At 41.7% G+C, this 20532-nt stretch overlaps 1 protein-coding gene across 1 annotated transcript; it reads left to right on the forward strand.

Annotated features, from left to right (window-relative positions):
- Nucleotides 1-215: 215 nt before the first annotated feature.
- Nucleotides 216-19920, forward strand: hnf4a (hepatocyte nuclear factor 4, alpha). The gene is made up of 10 exons (XM_088937833.1): nt 216-427; nt 4050-4224; nt 6997-7091; nt 8630-8736; nt 9696-9851; nt 11850-11937; nt 13242-13394; nt 14654-14890; nt 17237-17359; nt 18093-19920. Exons 1-10 carry the CDS (start codon nt 313-315, stop codon nt 18233-18235), a joined length of 1392 nt encoding a protein of 463 aa, XP_088793959.1. The 5' UTR covers nt 216-312; the 3' UTR covers nt 18236-19920.
- Nucleotides 19921-20532: the final 612 nt, after the last annotated feature.

Here is a 20532-nt window from a genome sequence, read left to right on the forward strand (position 1 = left end):
TTTAAAAATATTACACATGCAGCAGATATCAGCACAAATACATGCCATTAAAACAATAAACATTAAAAAAAATTCTTGGTTCTGCTATCTCTCAAAAAACAATCTGATACACCAAAGGGGCTGGCTGGCTAAACATTAATCTCCCAGCTCCTCCACCTCCAAAGACTAGAGGCCTGGGAGGAGACTGATCTCATCAGTCACAACCAGGACCCAGTTCTTCCTGGTCAGGAAAGCTTCTCCCATCCCTACAGAGCAAGGTCTTGGTGAGTGGGAGAGGGGCCCTTACCACATCCAGAGTTTTGGGAGCTGATAATGCGTCTGTCCAAAGCCCTGCTAGACATGGAGATGGCAGATTATAGCGAGGCCTTAGACCCGGCCTACACCACCCTGGAGTTTGAAAATATGCAGGTTCTGGCACTGGGCACAGGTGAGTGTGTAGGGTTTTTTTAATCTGGGTTATCGTCACAATGATTGTGAAGTTTGGAAGCTTACTTTCTGTTGTAGGCATGTCACTGCTACAGTACATGGTGATATACAGTAGACATCCTTGCAGGCTCTCATCCTGCTCAAAGCCATCATTTGCCATGTTAAAATGCTAGTTCTGAAGGAAGCACCATGCTTTGGCTGTGTGATGATGTATCTGAGACAAGGCTCCTTAATTCACACTCAGCAAAACCAGGCATGAGCTTCACTCCTGGACTGAGTACTTTAGTGCTATTTCGTTTCTTTCACCATTGGCAGCCTCCACTTTTTCCCTGCTCACTTATGTCATAGTGGTTTAGTTGAATTTTGCTGCTGTTATTTAGCTTTCAGAGGTTTCGATGTTGAACTTTAGGTTGATCATTTCATAAATGTTTGTTCAACGTGTGTCCGATATTACAGACTGAGCAATACCATGAGGAGAGTGTTAAAAGATTTGCCTTCATGTAGGTTTTTCCTACGTCTGTGGCCCTGCAATTGTAAGTTATTGGTAAACAAAAAGGTTTAAGTGTTAGTCTCATAGGGAATGTGCTCTATCTCGTAGTATGATTATATATTATGACATGTTGAAGCAGATGCCTTGATGAAATTATTATTATTAGCTTTGCATTGGATGAATTGGTTTAATCTCTATAACTGTAATCACTGGTGTCTAGGAAAACGACTAGACCAATTCAATCATTGCATTGATTTTCACTGATAATTGAGCAGCACTCAAGAAGAGGAGATGTCATGGCTCAATACAATCATCCCACTGACTGGGTAATTAATTAACTCAATATCTGACAGTTCTAGTTAAGTTTATTTGAACTGGAATGCCTGAATTGGGCAGAAAGTTGTCACAAATGTCTGACTCATTTAATCACTCAGCTAGATAGCTCATAGACAGTCCTGAATACATAACCATGTTATTCTGTTTAATCAGGTTAAGCTGAAAACTTGACTGTGAGGCTCTTTACCAAAAGAAAATACACTTATCGTTTTATGTGTGCAAAACTGGATTTATACGATAATGCTAGCAATGTATTTCTTCATTGATCTATTCTGGTTCTTGATCGATCTCTTTTGTCAAAGCTGTGTTCATTTCTATAAAAACCTGCAGCTTCTCTCCTTGCTCAGGTAATGGATACTTTTGTGTGACAGTTCTAAGTTGCTAAAGCATTGTTTTTCTCCACATTTATTAGCCTGAGAATGAGTGTATAGTTGATCAGCAAAGGAAAAAACTGAAACCTTTTCTATTTAAACCGGAGTTGTGGACATGTGTTTGCCTTTTTATTGTTTTGAGTCTTCTGGTGTTCTGGTTGCGTGATGTTGATTGTTCTGCTGTACAACTACAGAAAGTTAATTTTGCTAAAACATCTTCGGCATCAGCACAGTTCATGTAGCTGAAAGGCACGGTTGTACATGATTTTTAAAGTGTTTTAAAGATGTCTGGCGCTTGTGCCTTTTGTCGTACTTGTGCTTCCATACTACAACTATGATTTAATAATTAAATCAGTTGGTGTTCAGAAAAAAAATAGAGAAAATAACAGTCAAACCTAACTTTCACTCTCAGAGCCTATTGCTCTTGTCACCTAAACACGCTCACCATAACTCTTGAAAGACCTGGATGACGGAAATTAACTCATGTTTAACCTATTTCATCTTGTCTAGGGTGTCGATAAAAATCCAAGGACTGAAACATATTTTTTTTCATTGATGTAGAGTTTTAAGAAAGAAAACTGATCTGACGTGGGGTGAAAACATTTTGCTGCAATGACAAAAATGAATACACACATGTAGTTATTGATCTTACTTGGATAACTAACATATCCGCACCTCTTATTTGCAGTGCTTCTCAATGCGTAAGCATGCTGTGATTATGAATGCACGGAAAGCAAAGGAGGACTAGACATATAAAAGTTTATTAAAAAATCTATTGTAGGTTCTGTCCACAAATTGTCATAGTGAGAACTAATGCAAGAACATCTGAGACTGATTCCTATTCTGATTTTTTTTATTCAGATGTAATTCTTCTCCCATGGAAGGCTTTTACAGTATGTAGACATGACTTCTGAAGATATACAGTATATATTTTTATCTTATAGGTACAAACTATAAGCTGCAAATGCAAAAAGGATAATTTAATCAAAATCATTTCAAACAGATTGCCGATTGCGAATCATAATGGCATGGTTGAATCTTGATTGTAAAAGATCCCTTTCCAATTTATGGAACTATACATAGCAGAAAGCACTTTCCCCAGAGGTTAAATATAGATTTGGAGACTACGTCACTGGGAAAAGCCAGGAAATGTGAATGTTGGAAAATCATTAAAATCCTGTACCACCATCCCTACAGAACAAAATGACCATTAGTAAGGGGTTACACAGAGACCTGTAGCTGGGATGGAAATACAGAGTACCATAAGTGAATATTCACAAATCTATTCACCTTTCAATGCTGTATATCTTAATTTCCCTGGGTGATCATTATGAAGTTGTTATTAAGTTCCTCATAAATCATTTCTCTCTTTTTGTTGGTCATATTAATGTGGAAGTGAACCCACTGACACGCTTGCAGCGTGTCTTGTCAGTTGGTTGTCCAGCCACTGTCATGTGTTTGGCTGACTACAATGGGACTCTATGATACCAATCACTGCTCAGGGGTCTAAACACACACACACCCAGTATTCACTCATTCGATTTCGAAAAGGGACCAGTCATTTTTACAATCTGCTCAGTCTCCATTCTAACTGCCTATCACCTGTTAACATGCAGCTGTCTCTCGACTGATGATGACTCTTTTCAACTCCTGATTCCACTGTGGAAAGTGTAAATGGTGCCCCAGAAGTTTTAAACACTACTAAGATAGCTGTTCCTATTCAGTTGTCTACTTTCGTTACTCAATTCATTACAATTCATGACTCAATTTCTATTTATATCGGCTACCAATTGGGCTACATTTATTCCCTTTTGTTTTTATGTTCTGAGTGACCAACCGAGGCCCAGATAAGTAAATAAAGTAATATGCAGAGCTTCTTTTAAAACATTTTAACATGACTGCAGAGCATACTTTCCCTTTTGTGTGGGTCAATATGATCTAAAATGTGGAGTGGGGTACTGTTAGGGTGACTTTCATTTGCTTCAAGCTTTCACCACGTCTCCATCCTTCCATTTTTCTAACCTCTTCTTCACAGAGGAGCAGGAGCCTGTCCCAGCAGGCTCAGTACACCCCGGACAGACGTCTGTGTCGCCGGGCAGACACAAACACCGACACGCACACACTCACACCAGGGCCAATCTTCCAAGAACCCCATTAAACTACCAGCAGGTCTTTGGACTGCTTGAGGAAACCAGAGCACCCAGAGGAAACCCATGTTAACCTGGGGAGAACACGCAAACTCCACCCAGACAGCACCCCAGCTCCAGAAGTGAACCCAGGACCCCAGAGTTGCGAGGCAGCAATGCTGACCACTGCACAACCATGCTGCCCAACCTCTGGGCCAGTTGCCGTTCACAAACCTGCTTCAAGGGTCCAGGAATCCTACTGAGAAACACTGACATGTGCCCATTTGTCTGTGTCCGCAGATTCTTCCCCTGCAGAAAGCGCCAGCATGAACGCCTCCAGCCAGATGGGCGCGGGCAGCCTGTGCGCCATCTGCGGAGACAGGGCCACAGGGAAGCACTACGGAGCGTCCAGCTGTGATGGCTGCAAGGGCTTTTTCCGGCGGAGCGTGCGGAAGAACCACATGTACTCGTGCAGGTGAGGGGCTGGCAGGTGGCTGTTCCCATTCCCAAGACAAGGAAAGCCATAAGCCGTATGTTCAATAGCTACTCATTGATCTACATTGTGGCTGTGGGATGACATCCAATGGCATTTGAATTCTTAATAGAAACAAAATCCTGGTTCTAAAAATAGTATTTCAACTCTGAGTGAAGCTTTACGCACCCTTACCAAGGCAAACCCATAAGATGTATATGGTTTTATATATAGGGAATATTTCCCAAGAAATCGCTCCACGGATATGTTATGTAGCAACCCCATTGAGATCATATTCCAGAGCATTTCTTTCACATTTCTCATTGTGGTGCTTAACCATATCTAATCAAGGAAGCAGACTTACCTTGGTGTCACATTACCGACTGTACAGTGTAAATCGAAGTCAGTCATGTTCCGTTCCCAACATACAAAAAGGGAACTTATTTGCAAAGCAAACAGTTTGGGGTTTTTACTAGCTGTTGAAGCCTAGCATCACAATTGACATCCGTCTAGAGAAATTCTCACGAACTCTTTTCCACCTTTCAATGAGTATTCCCACACCCAGAATTTAGCGCATGAATTACAGTAACTCTTTGTACAAACGGACAGATAGAATTTGACGGCTGATGTTTACACTCATGAGCAAAAGAAATGCAACACTTAAGGGCTGATGGACCTTAATCAAGTATTTTAAACGTAGATTTCAAATACGTGCAAATTTACTTCTCAACATATCCAAATACAGTGCCCTTCCAGCCATTTACTAACCAGTTCATCCATTACTTGGTCACATAGGGGATGGAGTCTGTCCTGGCAAGCAGACCTGGCACAAGGCAGGATACACCTTGGACTGGACGCCAGTCCATCGCAGGGCACACACAGACCAACACAGACATACACTCTCACACCAGAGCCAGGTTCTCTCATAGACCAGGTAACCTGCACTGTCTCAATGAAAGCATTACAAAGCTCATATTAGATCAACTCCCTGAGCATGAACATAAACCTAGCAGGCTCATAGATCAGCCTAAGAATAAATTGTAATGGGATATTCTGCCTGTTAATGAAGACTGATGCAATCTCAGGGACACTTCTCTCACAGACATCCCACCTATAGTAGGAGCTGCAACCAGGAGCTGGCCATTTCTGCTGGCTCATATCTTTCTCCTGTCTTTCACAGCTCTTGCATTCAGCAAAATCATGACTTTTTGAATGGCTATTGATGCATGATCTTAATCTTCTCTTTGTAGTGATTTTAACTCAAATATCAAACACTGAGCAAGCACCTTTGATTTTATTATCCCAAGGAACAATACCACTCAATCAACAGACCTATCAGCTTCCTCTTTGATATGTAAATCACGTTATCCATCCATACATCGGCTAATCACTTTGTCCAGCACAGGGTCATGGGGGAGACGGAGCCCATGCTGGGTAGCAACTGGCGCAAGGCAGGGTACACCCTGGACAGGATCCAGTCCATCACAGGGAAAACACACACAGACACCCACACACTTACATCAGTTTTCCCAGAAGCCACTTAACCTACCAATGGGTTTTTAGACTGTGGGAGGAAACTGGAGCCCCTGGAATAAACCGACACAACCACAGGGAGAACATGCAAACTCCACACAGACAGCCCCCCAGGTCCAGAATTGACCCCTGATCTCCAGCTGCAAGGCAGCAATGTTAACCAGTGTGCCACTTTGCCAGCCTCTAAATCACATCTGCTTTTCCAGTACTGTATTTTAGTTTGGACTTGCATAAAACCTTTCAGTGGTGATGTTAGCGAAAGCAACAGCAGCTATACAAATTCTAAATCCTTCTCAATACAGTATATTGAGTTTGCAATTTCCTATTGTCAATGTGAGGCTGATCCAGGATAGCTCCTGTGTCAAGAGCTGCCTTGGTCCAGGGAGTCAGGAAACTGGGACAGAGCAGTCTGATGTGGGCTGCCGAGGGCAGGGTAGGTTCCTAATATTGGCCAAGTGGCATGGTGTGATTCTGGCCAGTAATGCTGCAGTAGTCACCCAGCAGAATGAATGATCCCATGATATTAGAACAGCCCCGTCAAGGGGATTATTCTTATGCCAGAGTTTGCTTTGCTGACTGCAGCAGAGATCTGCTGAATAATTATTGCAACAATAAAAATACACACAGAGAACCGACAGATCTGAAAGGCATCTCGTACATATCACTCACACATGCTTGAACAATGTGATTGAATCCCCATTTTTATAGGTAACCGTTAAACCACTAGTTTCTAAAGGCTTGGAGCAAGTTAACCGCGTTCAATGAAGCAGATAATTTGTTGAATGAAGTAATTTGGAGATCATTTAGAAAACCCCGTGGACCACAGAGTTCTATTAAATAAACAAATCACTTCCTTAATTGATCGATAACTTACAAGCATTCCCAATCATTAACAACAGGTGATTTAGGGGTGACTTAAAAAAAACGTCCTGGGGTAGGATTCTCCAGCTTTTCTACTGGATATCGTCTGGCTTCATTTTAACTGCAACATAAAGATAAGTTGTAACATTATTACTGCAGGATTCTGCTAACACTCAGAAACATCCTGGCCAGAATAGCTCTTCCTTACAGCACAAAGAGTTTATAACAAGCACAGTCAAACACCTCTTTTTTCTTCCTGATGTCTGTCAGAATTATCTGCTGGATGTTTATTGAACCAAAAATAAAGCTTTTCAGTTACTTTATTCGTTTTGCGGTTTATGTTTTAAATGTTCCCTTTTGTTTTGTTTTTTCGCTTCCCAGATTTAGCAGACAGTGTATTGTGGACAAAGATAAGCGAAATCAATGTCGATACTGTAGGTTGAAGAAATGTTTTCGGGCAGGCATGAAAAAAGAAGGTAAGGCTATTTTTCCACAACGATTTTTACTGGCAGGAACTGTCTTTATAGCTAGCTTTTTCTTCTATCTCGGTTGTGCAATCCTGTCATTATCCATTTTGTTTAAGCATCGGATCTATGTTGTAAATTGTAATAAAGTATGTAAGTAAATAAAGCATCAGATTGCAGTTTACTTTTGTCTCATTTACATGAATACCACAAGAATGTTTCTCTTACTGTTTAGTATTGCTCTGTATTTATAAAAAACGGACATCAGCAAAAGAACTGAAAGTCGTGTGGTGCTTACATAATTTGGGTGAAGAATTTCCAACACGAAAAAGCGATTCGGATTGCGGCACTCCCAAGTATAGAAGAGACTGCAGCAATTTTTGGCTACTCACCTCTTAAAATGTGGTAAATTAGGCGGAAAAACAGTAATCCCGTTTCATAGCAAGTTCTATAACTACTGTAGCATTTCTATTAAAGCGGGCATACACGCACAGTACGTCTCACACTGTACAGTGGATAGTAAGACTAGTTACCGCTGCAGAGAAGGGGGTACTGTATTACAGACTGAATATTGGCATAGTCGCCATGGGTTTTGAGAATTTCTTTTACCATTTTTAGCAGCCTGTTCAAAACAAAATGCTTTGAAGTGTGGCCCATTACTGGTTAAGAATTGATCAATTAAAACCTGTATTTTATTGGTTGCTTTATAATAAACGGGTACTGTATAAGACAAAAACAAACATCTGTTGAAATCAATCCCTGCCGAAACAACTAAGCTCGTTGAAGTCGTTTTCTTTGAGACCACTCGAGAACAGAACCCGATTGATTCTTCTGACCATACACTGAAGTTGCCAAGTGTGCATTAATTGTCGACAGTTTCAAGTCCTCATATTTCACAGAGAGTGCGGGTAAAGGCGTATGTGTGAAATTTACGGGACCTCATTTAGCAATGATAACGTCAGTAATGTGGTCAGCGACTCCATTAGCAGGGGAGACTGACGCGCTTTCGGCAATAACTAGGGGTGACCCACTGCCAGACTTGACAGTGCAGCCAGGGCCGGGAGAGCCGAGGGAGATCATTGGAGGATCGCTAGGGCAGTGTTGAAACCCAGGCAGCACTTTGTTAATGTTCAATCGCAAACGCATTAAGGTTCATGACCGGTTTCTGCTGAACAAACACTTCTGAAGCATCATAACGAGATTAAACACTGATAAACATCACAACCTTGAGAGTTTTTTTTTGTCAAGTGGAGTCAAAGATATTTTCCCCATTAAATTATTTATTTTAAGTTTGGCTTGTCTGTCAATCAAAGGGGAGTCACTTCACCCAGATATTAGGCAATGACTGTGTTAGTAAGAGTAATAGTACCGAGTAACAGGTTATTCTGTAATTGTTTTTGCTTTTATTTTTTCCTCTTCTTTTGCTATTAATATCCTGTTTCAGAATGCAAATAATTAGTAGTGCCTACGAATTTAAGTACTGTAGCCGTAGTTCCTAATTCAGTTTGTAGCACCTCTCCACCTGACTGACTCTCTTTAATCCTCCCCAGCTGTTCAGAATGAAAGAGACCGAATCAGCACGCGACGATCCAGCTATGAAGACAGCAGTTTGCCGTCCATCAATGCCCTCATCCAGGCAGAGGTGCTGTCACGACAGGTACCTCATGGGGCCCAGGCTCTGAAATACCTGAAGAGCTCGAGGCGTGGCGTCTAACCTGTATGAATTAACCTCTGCCTTTCTTACTCCTGATGATCATCTGGATTTCCTCAGAATGACAGTGTACCGTATATGGAAGCACATTTAAAACTGACAACAGGAGGCACGTCTTCACAGGAAGGGTTGTGGGATTCAGGAACAAGCTGCCCGGTCATGCTGTTGAAGCCGATACCCTGGCTTGTAAAAAAAAAAAAGCCTGGAAAAGACCTTTGGCTTTGGATCAGTTAGCTACTAACTACTAAACGGTCTAGATGGTCTGGGTGGTCTTCTCTCATTTGTAACTTTGTTTATTCTTAATTTTCCAAACTGGTCCAATTTCGATCTGGCGCCAGCAGGTCTAAGCTGTGGGGAGATGGCCAACCCAATTTTTGGAGAACAACAGTCCTACTTCTTCCATATGAGATCTTATTGGGGCCACTAGCAGGAGTTTCTAGATTTCTGAAATCCATGGTAGTTTTGCTCTATAAAACTCCAAAACTGAGTCAGTTATGGACTTGGGGGGGAAAAAATAATTCCAGAAGCCCTTGCATTTCTCCAGAGCCTTGACTGCAGGGTTCAAGATGCAATGTCATCTTTATAGCTCATCCTTAGTCCTGTTGTCCCAATGTATTTTGATGCGGTTGTTGCGCTTATGAAAACAATTTAAACGACAAGCCAAACCACAGCATGCTTCAGCCCTTACAAGAGCTGGGTGGCAATTGAGACGTTTTATTTCCTGCACTGGCTGTAGCTTTATTCAATTTAAAGAAGTGTGTGTGTCGTGGAGCTGTTTGCAGGAGCAGCACGTGAATACATGCCCCGGGTGTGCACAGGAGCCACAGGAAAGTACTCTTGTCCAAGGCCATGTGATGCTCGGTGTCATGGGAAGTGAACTACAGCCTTCCACGTGTGCCTTTCAGATTTCGTCCCCCCTGCCTATACTAAACGGCGATATCCGAACCAAGAAAATTGCCACCATCACAGACGTGTGTGAATCCATGAAACAGCAGCTGTTGGTCCTGGTGGAGTGGGCCAAGTACATCCCAGCCTTTTGTGAACTTCCTTTGGATGACCAGGTGAGTCGAGGGGGAAAGTCACATTTTTATTCACATTGAAAACGGTTGTCTCTGCACAAACTACAATCTCCTTGGTCAAAACTCACAGAATGCAATGAGTGGTCACCAGTACTGGGAAGGAATTCCTCATAAGGCTTTATTTCTCTTTATGATGTCCCCAAGCTTTATATGAAAAGCACCTGAGAGATAATATTTTCCTAAGCTTTTTTGCTTAACAGGCCAGGAACCTGAGAGAACTCAATTCTATCTTTCAGTGCTCAAGGCAAAAGCTGTAAACTCGAACCACAGATTTTGTGCTAGGAGTCCTCGACACTGAATTAAGTCATTTGGGATTAGGGGTGTCTCTGTGGGTCTCTTTTGTAATGTTTTCTTGATTATTCATATGTTGCATTCCTGACGAAATACTATAGCATTATAAACAGAATTTTCCCCCCTTTTCATTTCAGTGAAGGGCAAGCAATACAGCTCTTTGTTCACAAGCTGTAATAATCTTCGCTGAACTGCAATAGAACTTGCACACATGTTATTAACAGATTGAAAAGGAAACATTTCTTGGTTTTCTCTAATTTGACAATGGCATATTCTAATAACAACTCACCATGATATATTGTTCTGTAGTGTTCAGTTACTTTTGGACTTATTAATGGAACACCAGAAATGCAGTGATGACATTTTTCCCCACATCCAGCCTGTTTTGTTTATTTTGGCAACACAGAAAGTACGTTTCAGTTTATCCAAATGTATATACTTCATAGTCTTCAAAAATGAGGAACAAATCAGCTCAAAGATACCTGTTACAACAAGGAGGTGCCCCTTATTAACTTTATTAAAAGACGCAATCAGTCACAAAACACTAAAGTGTTACGTCACTCCCTTGATAAACATAAAACATAAGTCCTGATTTGACCCGATTCAAATTTTACACCAAAGATTTACAAAGAGATGATGGACTGTACTGATGCAAGCTCTACTCTAAATGCACAGGATCAGGCTGCAGTATGCTAACCATGGGAAATCCTGTGTGCAGGTCTTATTTTCATGTTCTTCCAGAGCCATTTTGGTTAATAAATTTTGATTTCCCCAGTTACAATGCAATGAGCTAGTTGGAAGGTTAAAAGCTATCCCCCAGTCTTCCTGAATCATTAACGTTCATAAAAACAGGACTTCGTAACTGATTTGTAGGCAGCGAATTAATGAGGGAGCAAGTTGATGGATCCACAGACACTCTCCTCGCACGCACACCCCCTGTCACTGTGAGAACAGCTCTATGTCTTAATGGTGAAGCCAGTTGTGAAGCTTGCACAACTTCACAAGTCCTGGAGCCAGTGGGATCTCTTTTTCCACTTGTGTGTGTGCCAGTCAGAGAGCTGTGGTGAACACGAACCCATGAATCGTGAATCATGAACACACATTTTGGTTCAAGTTAAAAAAGCAGTCTCAGAGTAAGGCATCCATAATGACTCTTTAGACAACGCTGAACACGCATGTAGTGCAGTATATATACACATTTTTCCAAAGGACTGGGACTGAAACTCAAATAATGTCCCTCTGATATTGATTGGAATTTGCTTTTTCGGTTGTAATGCAAAGGGTCAGTAGAACACAGGGTGCAATTTCACCCCTATATTCTGCCTTGTCCAACACAGCACCCCCACCCCCCTTGCCTGGATGTTGGTTAAAATATAAACAGCAGCTTGGTTAAAATCTTCAGGCCAACATGCAGTTGTTTGATTGTTTCTTCCTAAAACAATAAATTGTGATAATGGAATCAATGTAATTCCATGATGCTGCATCTCATAATGGAAAAATTGTGGTAGTTTTAATGCAGGAAAGGTAAAGGTATAGTTTGCAGATTTGTCATGCTTTTACCATTCTTTGACTATACTTTGCAGTGGTTCATATCACGGGATAATGTTATTTTTTTATCTTAACGTGGTACAGTGCCTTTTTCAGGAGTGGGCGGAGGCCAGGAAGTGAAACGGGTGTTCCCTCTTGCAGGTTGCCTTACTGAGGGCTCACGCTGGAGAGCACCTCCTGCTAGGAGCTGCCAAGCGGTCTATGATGTTCAAAGACCTGCTGCTGTTAGGTAAGGCAAGTCCACCCACTTCCTTCAGGAGGGAGATCACAGAAGGGCTAGGAACATGCACTTTTGTAACTGTGCACTTCAGTTCATGCACTTCAGTAGTTTGCTTAGATCCTAACAAATGCGATAGAGCAATGAAATATGTAGAGAGTGTTTTGGTGTGACTTGCTGAGCCAATAGCAGTCTAGCCTTGAAGAAGGGATGCTCAAAGCCCCCTCTCACTATTGTGAGGAATGAGGTAGGGAGCTGCTGCAGGGGTGTAGATGGGGAGATGGAGTGGTGTAGCTGTAAGAGGGATACTGAATATATATACTGTATATGTAGGTGAAGGGAAATGCACAAGATTTGGATCTAACCTTCTTCCACTTACATTTCTGACAAAATCCATAAGTATGTGTTAACCCGACGTTATCTAGTAGCGATTTGAAACTGTGAAATAGCACTGTGTGTTTGTGTGCGTGCATGTAAAATGTAAACCTTTTAACTTGAATTTGAGCCATTTATGGCTTGTTGGGTGTTGAAAGCTTCACCAGTAGAAAACTTCTGACCTCTGAATCTGGGCTTTCTGGTCAAAAGATGTCAGACTGCAGATCCAAGCAGGACACTGGCCAGAGGTCATCTCCCCTTAGAGACAGATATGAATTGTGTGGCACTAAAAAAAGCAGATTTTCAATGTGTGAAAGTATTTCTGTAGCACGGCCTTTTATTATTTTCAGCATACATAAATTCTTTTTTTTAATCAGCTCTTGAGTAACCATTCCGTGAATGTGTCTCACTCATCATCCTTGAAAAATGTATAAAACTGATCGTTTTATGGGTCTAATAAAACAATATACACGCACAGGGCATGAAGCAATAATTTTTAACCTAATAGCATCAGAAGGGGTCTATTTAACACAAGCACAGAAAGAACTGTCTGGGCTTCTGCCTATAAATATCGTACCTTCCGAGTTACTTTTCTGTCAAAGGCATTTGTTTGAGCACTTTGTTTTTCCACAAAAACAAAACTTTCGACCGTACACACTGACATATTTCACTCAAGCCTTTCCCATTTATTCTGGGTCTCTGACATTTGAAAAGGGCAGCAAGGAAGCCTCTCGTACAGAAAGCCAGTCGATTCTAATAGTCACAGGTGCGAGTGATGATGTGGATTGATTCATTTATTAATTACTACATCTGCCCTAGAGATGGAAAGACTTCTTAAGATTAATAAGCCCTGTGCAGTTTGTGTGATTTTATTGCATCGAGTGTTGCCATCTTGACATTAGCCCTACTAAATTTTTGATTTGCTTCCTTTCCTTGTTAAGGTAACGACCACATTATCCCTCGCAACTGCCCAGAGCTGGAAGTGAGCCGTGTAGCTGTGAGGATTTTAGATGAACTGGTACTGCCTTTCCAGGAACTTCAGATAGACGACAATGAATATGCCTGCTTGAAAGCCATTGTGTTCTTCGACCCAGGTACTGACTGGCCAGTGACATTTGAAAACCGTTTTGCCCAGATGACTAGTGTTAGTGGGTGACATGGTGGCATAGTGGTTAGCACTGCTGCCTCACAGTGCTGGGGTTCATTTCTGGACCTGGGGTGCTGTCTGTGTGGAGTTTGTATGTTCTTCTTGTGTTTGCAAGGGTTTCCTCCCACAGTCCAAAAACAGATTGGTACAGTAAGTTAATTGGCTTCTGGGAAAATTGGCCGTGATGTGGAGCAGTGATAGTGTTTAGGCTTCATTTCAATTAAGTATATTCTAAATTAGAGGTCTTCCAAACATGCATTAAGAGAAAATTCCAGAGCTATTCGCTTTGATGAAGTCATGTCATATGTAAGGATTTCCCTAAAGCATGAGTCTCCTTCTCCCAATCTTTTTTGTCTCGTAGGTAACTTTTTTAACACTAGGAACACTTATAAGTTATTGATCAATTAAGTTCTTTGTTCAGCTAATGGAAATTTGGTCCTGGAGGGTCACCCAATCAGCTGTGAAATTAATCACAGTTATATTGGACTTTAATATAACTCTTTAAAAATTGTTAGTTACCTGTAAAACATTGGATAGGGACTCTACAGAAACAGGATTAAACCCTTTGGCTAAAGAGACAATGCTGACATACTATAAGTATAGAAGAAAGTTGTAAACATTTTAAACCAAAGGCCAAAGAAGATTTCACTTTGAAATCAGCACTTCAGCTAATTTAAGACAACGTGAGATATCTGCTTACAGACTGACTGTGTAGTGAAACAGTATGCATATTTTTCACATAAAACTCTTCCACATGCCTGCAGTATAAACTTATAAGCATGAGACAGAACTAAAGAACCCCCATCTTTCATGTCTCTCGCAGTACCACAGGCACCTGTAAGTGGAATCCTTGATTTTAATTTCAAACGCATAAAGAAAGCGCTAAGATTATTTCACATTGAGCTCTAAGTTTCTGTAAACAAGTAAGAAAATTAATAATTTAGGTTAAAGCTTTGAACTTTTTCCTAATACACACCGCATCAGAGCTTAAGGGATGATTGCTCGAGGCAGAACTTCTCAGGGACTCAATAATACAAGTTCTTTGGAGATAAATGATTCATTCTCCAACTCATTTTAACTCGGAATGTTGGAGGGTTTAAGTTTGCATTGAAACATTTAAAATTAACCCTAGGCTGATGTGCGTATCTTAGAGAGGATGCTCCTGGGTCTGGACCCAAGTCTGAACCAGGCTTCTCCTTGTCCCAGATGCCAAAGGTCTGAGTGACCCCACCAAGATCAAGCGCATGCGCTACCAGGTGCAGGTCAGCCTGGAGGACTACATCAACGACCGGCAGTACGACTCGCGCGGGCGGTTCGGCGAGCTGCTCCTGCTGCTGCCCACCCTGCAGAGCATCACCTGGCAGATGATCGAGCAGATCCAGTTCGTCAAGCTCTTCGGGATGGCCAAGATAGACAACCTGCTGCAGGAGATGCTGCTGGGAGGTAGGAGAGTGCTCGGGGGTCAGTGGGGCAACACTCGTGTGACTGGGGCGGTGGCGTACTATTGGGGGACACTTGAAGCACTGAGCCATTCCAGCCCCTGCTGCAGAGGGGATACTTGCAGGCTTGTGGCATGCTGTTTCTGCCCTATACTTGGCATCAAATCCCTTCCTAGCTCACAGGAAGTAGAATTAGTAGAGAACAAATGGTTCCCCGGATGCATAGAACATGTGCAGCTCTGCCTCTCCCAGAATTTGGAGCCCCCCTGGATCCAAGTCTCACAGTGCCTCCCCAGACAGCAGAGAGCTCTTCTGTGGGTCTTCTTAAACACGATCCAGTTTTTCTAGGGGATTACATCATCCTGTAGTAGGCTCAGAGATTCCTGTTACACACGTCTGACCTCTCATAGGCTGTACAACAGGATATAGTGGTGATTCAAGCAGCCATATCACCCTGCAGCTCACAACCAGCAACCCACTGCAGCTAAGCAGATGTGAGCCTGGTCAGTACCTGTATGGGAGACCTCCTGGGAAAAACTAAGGTTGCTGCTGGAAGAGGTGTTAGTGAGGCCAGCAGGGGGCGCTCACCCTGCGGTCTGTGTGGGTCCTAATGCCCCAGTATAGTATCGATGGGACGCTATACTGTTGCAACCCTCTGTGGAAAGCGAAGGGCATGACTAGGCACAGAAAGGCATCATGGCCATCCTCTGAAACCAAGGAAGTCTCCAGTCATGAAGACAACTTGTACGGTGAACCCAGGCTTCTGAGGTCGAGAGAGTGGGACTGCCCTAGTACAATGGCTTTCCCACTTTAAAAAGCTCTCCTGCACAGGTTTCTTCGTGGAGCTCATCTTCCAAACAGATGAGCTGCACAAAGTACAACCGCCATCCTCAGACACGACCCATCAGTGATGATTCAGCATGAAAAAATCACTGCCTGTTTCAATGTGCTGTTTAAGCTCTGTAGTGGAAAACTGCCTTATTTTCTCTCCATGAAGAGATGAGAAACTGGGATTTTGAATGGAGGGCTGAGAGCCGCTTCATCAAGATAACATCTCAAAGTAATTCTTCCGTTTGTGAGGGCAAACAGAAATGAACTGTGGTCTCAGCAGAAGTCTGAGGCCCGTTTCTAAACATCAGTGTGTCTGTGTGCTTGTATGGAGAAGGCCACAGGCTGGGCCTGCTTTACACTGTGAGCCACCCTAGAAGCAGAGGGGGTCCGGTTAATGAATGGGCTTAAACAAATGAAAGAGTTCACTGGCTGAGTGCTTTGGCAGGTCAGGCTTTTTTAACGTCAGGTCAAAGCCTTGATCCAAGCCACTGAAAGCCAGCCCTGTTCGAGAGGGGTTTGTGAACAGTCTAAACACCTTTGCAGTGGCCTTCACCTAGTTCATTCTAGAGGCTGCCATATCTCAGACCCCGTGATAACAGAAGTGTGTACTTGAGAGTGTCACGTGCAATGTATGATTCATGCACACTTCTTGTGCTCCTATCTAACGTAACTGCACTGATCTCTCCGGGATAAACTGCAATCCGTGATTAAACCTAATAAACTAGACTGTGCCACTCTGGCAAAACCTCTAGATGAGACAAACACTCTGTGTGTCATATTAGAAGGTAATATAATGATCTTCAATATAGATATTTAAAAATCTTCTAGTACTCCAACCAGAACCCAGATATATCCATTATTATATAAAGAGGAAACTACGGATTTAAATTGGGATAAATAAATAAGTCTAATGGTAAATGATCATTTTCTAGAACATCTACTGAATTCAGACCTTCATGTACAGTCTAGGAATGGTGTGATAAGTCTGAAAATGTCCTAGTGAGAAGGCTTGTTACCGTTAAATATTTTTTGGCAAAAAGTATTTCACTTCTTAAAAATACTTCCATGTTTTTCCCAATGAACCACAAAAAATGAGAAGACATAAAACATAAGCCGACGACATAAGCTGTGACTGCAAAACTGTTAAAGGGGCATATTGAATGTTGCTGCTAAATGCTAAATATATTTCTATATTTATTTTATATTATATTATTTTATATTATTTCTATATTTATTTTTGTGGGCACAGTGTCTTATTTTCAATCTATGGACAGTGGCTGACGCACAATATTGATTAACGTGACACACATTATTACACAATGATGATTGTGTAATTCACTGTACCCTTCCGCTAGAAAGAAAGTGTATAAAGCAAAACCGTTTTTTTTTTACTATTGTGTTTCACCAAGTACGTGTCAATGTGATGACCGAAGTACATGCAGTTGCTTGTCTCGAGCTATGGTTTGTTGGTCTAGGTGATCATCTGCTGATTTTAAAGCTGGTGTTCCTTTGACCTCAGGTTCTGCAAACGAGGCGCCTCACGCACCCCACACATTGCATCCCCACCTGGTCCAAGAGCACCTCAGCAACAATGTCATTGTGGCCAGCAACATGCCAACTCCCATTCACAACGGCCAGATCTGTAAGTGTCTCCAGCAAGCCCAACATGGCGGGGGGGATCTTCTGGGCTCCTGTAACTTTCCTTAAAAACAGATCTGCTTACAGATATGGATTCGCTCGATGTGAACATGAGCATGGAGTGCTGATGGAGTCCTGAAATACTGACCGTCTTTGTGCTTTGGGAAGGTTCACTGGGCTTATTTTGTCGAAGCCAAAATGCTGTTGTTCTTAACCTTGGGCAGAGCCTTTTGAAATCGAACTAGTGGCCAAATGTGGGTTGCGGATTTCAGTTGGATGCCTCTGCAATGTTTTTTGAGTCAAGATGAATGCGAATTCACAGGGGCTGGACGATGTCAGGAATCAGTAGGAAAACGACGTGAGACGGACTGCATTTAAAGTTATCTTTGGACTTAAGCGATCGCTCTTGCAGATCTGTAAAGTATCTGCGACCATTCTAGCCACTGTAAATGCTTGGATGGTAATGTACTGTATGTGAATCTGTAATATGTTATGGACCCAGTTTTGTGGGCTTTTGAATAGGATTCAAAATAGAACAGAATTTAATTGAATAGGCTTGACATGGATGCTCGCGCAAAATGAAGGGGATTATACCAAGGGGCATTGGAGGTGTAGTGGGCATAGTAGGTAATGTCACTGTGATTTCAGGGAACCCATTGTAGTGCAGTTTCCCTTTCGGAAATGAGCATTTCCTTCTGCGTACTCTAACCTGCCTGTTTCTTGCCTTCTCCCTGTAGCTACTCCAGAAACTCCACTTCCTTCTCCGCCTGCTGGGTCCAGCTCGGATCAGTACAAACTGGCCCAGGGGGTCATAGCCACCGTATCCAAACAGCCCACCTCCATTCCTCAGCCCACCATAACCAAGCAAGAGGCGATCTGATGAGTAGAGAGTGAAGGGGGGAGGGGAATGGGACAGCTCCCCATTCATGAAATGAATAGCAAACCTTTTTTTCTAACGAAGGCACAGCAGAAAGCTGTATAAATAATTTATGGCATAGATATATATTGTACAGAGCTTGGGGAAAGAAAATAATAGAGTATTTATGTGTTTGTTCTGCAAGGTAGTATGTAAGATGTTAACAGCTACAAAGGCCAGACTTGGAAGTCCATTCGTTTTTTTTTTTCTTTTACTAAACACCAAAATCATTGCAAACCTCCGAGTGTACATGTAGGAATTAAGGAGACAACAGCTGCGAGTTAAAAAAAAATGTTTTGCTTGCTACTGGTCTGGGCAAGATTCAGCTGAACACAGGTGGAAGTTAAAATGGAAGGGTGTAGGGCAAAGAGCACTTTGTAGGTTTAAACTTTTCAGTTTTCAGTTTTTTATTACTTAGTCAGTAATTGTTTGCTAAATATAAACTCAGGAGTAAAACATAGAACTAAATGCCATACAACTAGGCAAGTTTACCTTTGCTACAAACCTGCTCTCTTGAATACAGTATAGTATACAATTAGTGCCGTACATTTCTACGGTGAATGTGGTAGTACTCTTTAGGCCAATTCAGACGTTTGTTTATTCTTCCCGCAGTCGTGAGATGAGTTTGAACTAATGCGTCTTCAAACTAAACCAATGTTACTGCAGATGTGTGTGATAGACATCATAACCTTGTTTTAATGGTTTAATTGACTAAACATCCAAAATGCTTCTTTATTTCGTTTTCCATAAACCGTTTGTCTGTTGTGAGACAAAATGTGAATTCTGAGAAAAGAGATTTGCACATTTGCAATTCGTTGTTTTTAAACAAATACTTTTCTTTCAAACATCAGTTTGGTAAATAATACATATTTACCATAGACAAATACATTGTATTATATTCTACTGTTAGAAAATTGCCTGTTTTGTTTTGTTTTATTTTTTTCCGGTGCTGTTTACTTTCATTGTTGTATTAAGGATGTTGTTTTCTTTTGGGTTCTGGCAGACGCACACAAAAAGAAATATTTCAATTTGGAAGAGTAGCTGTTTTTGTTGTGAGTTGAAGTTCCTGTTTTTGAATCACTTCGGTGAAAACCTAAACCAGCATCTGTTGGGATTCTGAAAAATAACCTGCATCTGTTGCTCACATTACACTCTTTCATTTGGCCCAGAGCTGTAACTGCCAGGAATATTATACCAGTAACGAAACCTTGAAGATTCAGTCCCTGTTCTGACATACGCCGTGTGACTTCCAATGCAACTAACACTAACAGAACACAGAATACTGAGAGGGGTGGAGCTAGGACAACAACTATTATCCATTTGGAATAGGGGATATGTAGATGTTTCACAGAAAATCTATCCTCTTTACAGTCCTAGAGAATGTCATTAATTGATATCAGGGTAATCATTGTTCCTCCAAAATTAAATCAAAAGCATTAATTCCTGCTTGTAGTTATGTAAAGGATGGACATTTAAATGTGTAATTGACAATTCTGTGTTTGTACGTAGAGTGCTTTACTTTCTGCATCTTTTGTATTTGCTGTATTGTTAATGGAAAGTGCCTTAGACGGAAACAGAGCACTGCCTTCACACGGGAGGAGTGGTGGTGTTTTAACTTCCAATGAATTAAATGTCATTTTTTTTTTTTACTTTGCCTCTACCTCTGGTTTTTATTTCAGTTCAATTCAAGCTGTATTGTCCCCTTGGGGAATTATGTTTTACGGCACAGTCAAACACCACACAATGACAAAAGGGAAGAGAATACAGTAGTGTTACAGGAGAAAAGAAACAAGAGACAAAGTAGTTGCTTTTGAATGAAAGATTTCCTGAGCCTGTTGGTTTTATACCTGGGGGCACAGAGGCGTCTCCCAGATGGGAAAAGTGTGAATTCGCAATGAAGGGGCTGAGACACACACTCCCTGATGCTTTTGGCTATCTATTTCATTGTTTTGCTGGTGTCCCACTGAACAAAACAAGTATATTCCACCCCACCCCCCCCAAAAAAGTAAAAACTCAATACTTATGGCAGTGCATTCCAAGCTGGTGTGTGTGTGTAAGCTGACATTACATTTTAGGAACATTCAAGAACTTTATGGAAATTAACTTAAGGATTCTCAATTCCCCAATTTTAGAAGATGGACATGTTTTATTCATTGCTGGCAAGTGTTTTGAGGTGGTAGCCAAGTGCAAAGGAAGGATTTCAGAGACTCAGAACAGTGTGTTCAGAAACGGGAACATGACAGTGCCGAAATGTCCACCTG

This window comes from Atractosteus spatula, chromosome 19, assembly GCF_055471065.1.
Source record: "Atractosteus spatula isolate fAtrSpa1 chromosome 19, fAtrSpa1.hap1, whole genome shotgun sequence".
Classification (NCBI taxonomy): domain Eukaryota; kingdom Metazoa; phylum Chordata; class Actinopteri; order Semionotiformes; family Lepisosteidae; genus Atractosteus; species Atractosteus spatula.

What these genes read in the sequence shown, in the direction of transcription:
- hnf4a (XM_088937833.1), top strand. Translation starts at nt 313, where the DNA reads ATGCGTCTGTCCAAAGCCCTGCTAGACATGGAGATGGCAGATTATAGC. An exon ending in AACCACATGTACTCGTGCAG is followed by an intron (nt 4,225 to 6,996) that starts GTGAGGGGCTGG and finishes TTCGCTTCCCAG; the next exon opens with ATTTAGCAGACAGTGTATTG. An exon ending in CATTCACAACGGCCAGATCT is followed by an intron (nt 17,360 to 18,092) that starts GTAAGTGTCTCC and finishes TTCTCCCTGTAG; the next exon opens with CTACTCCAGAAACTCCACTT.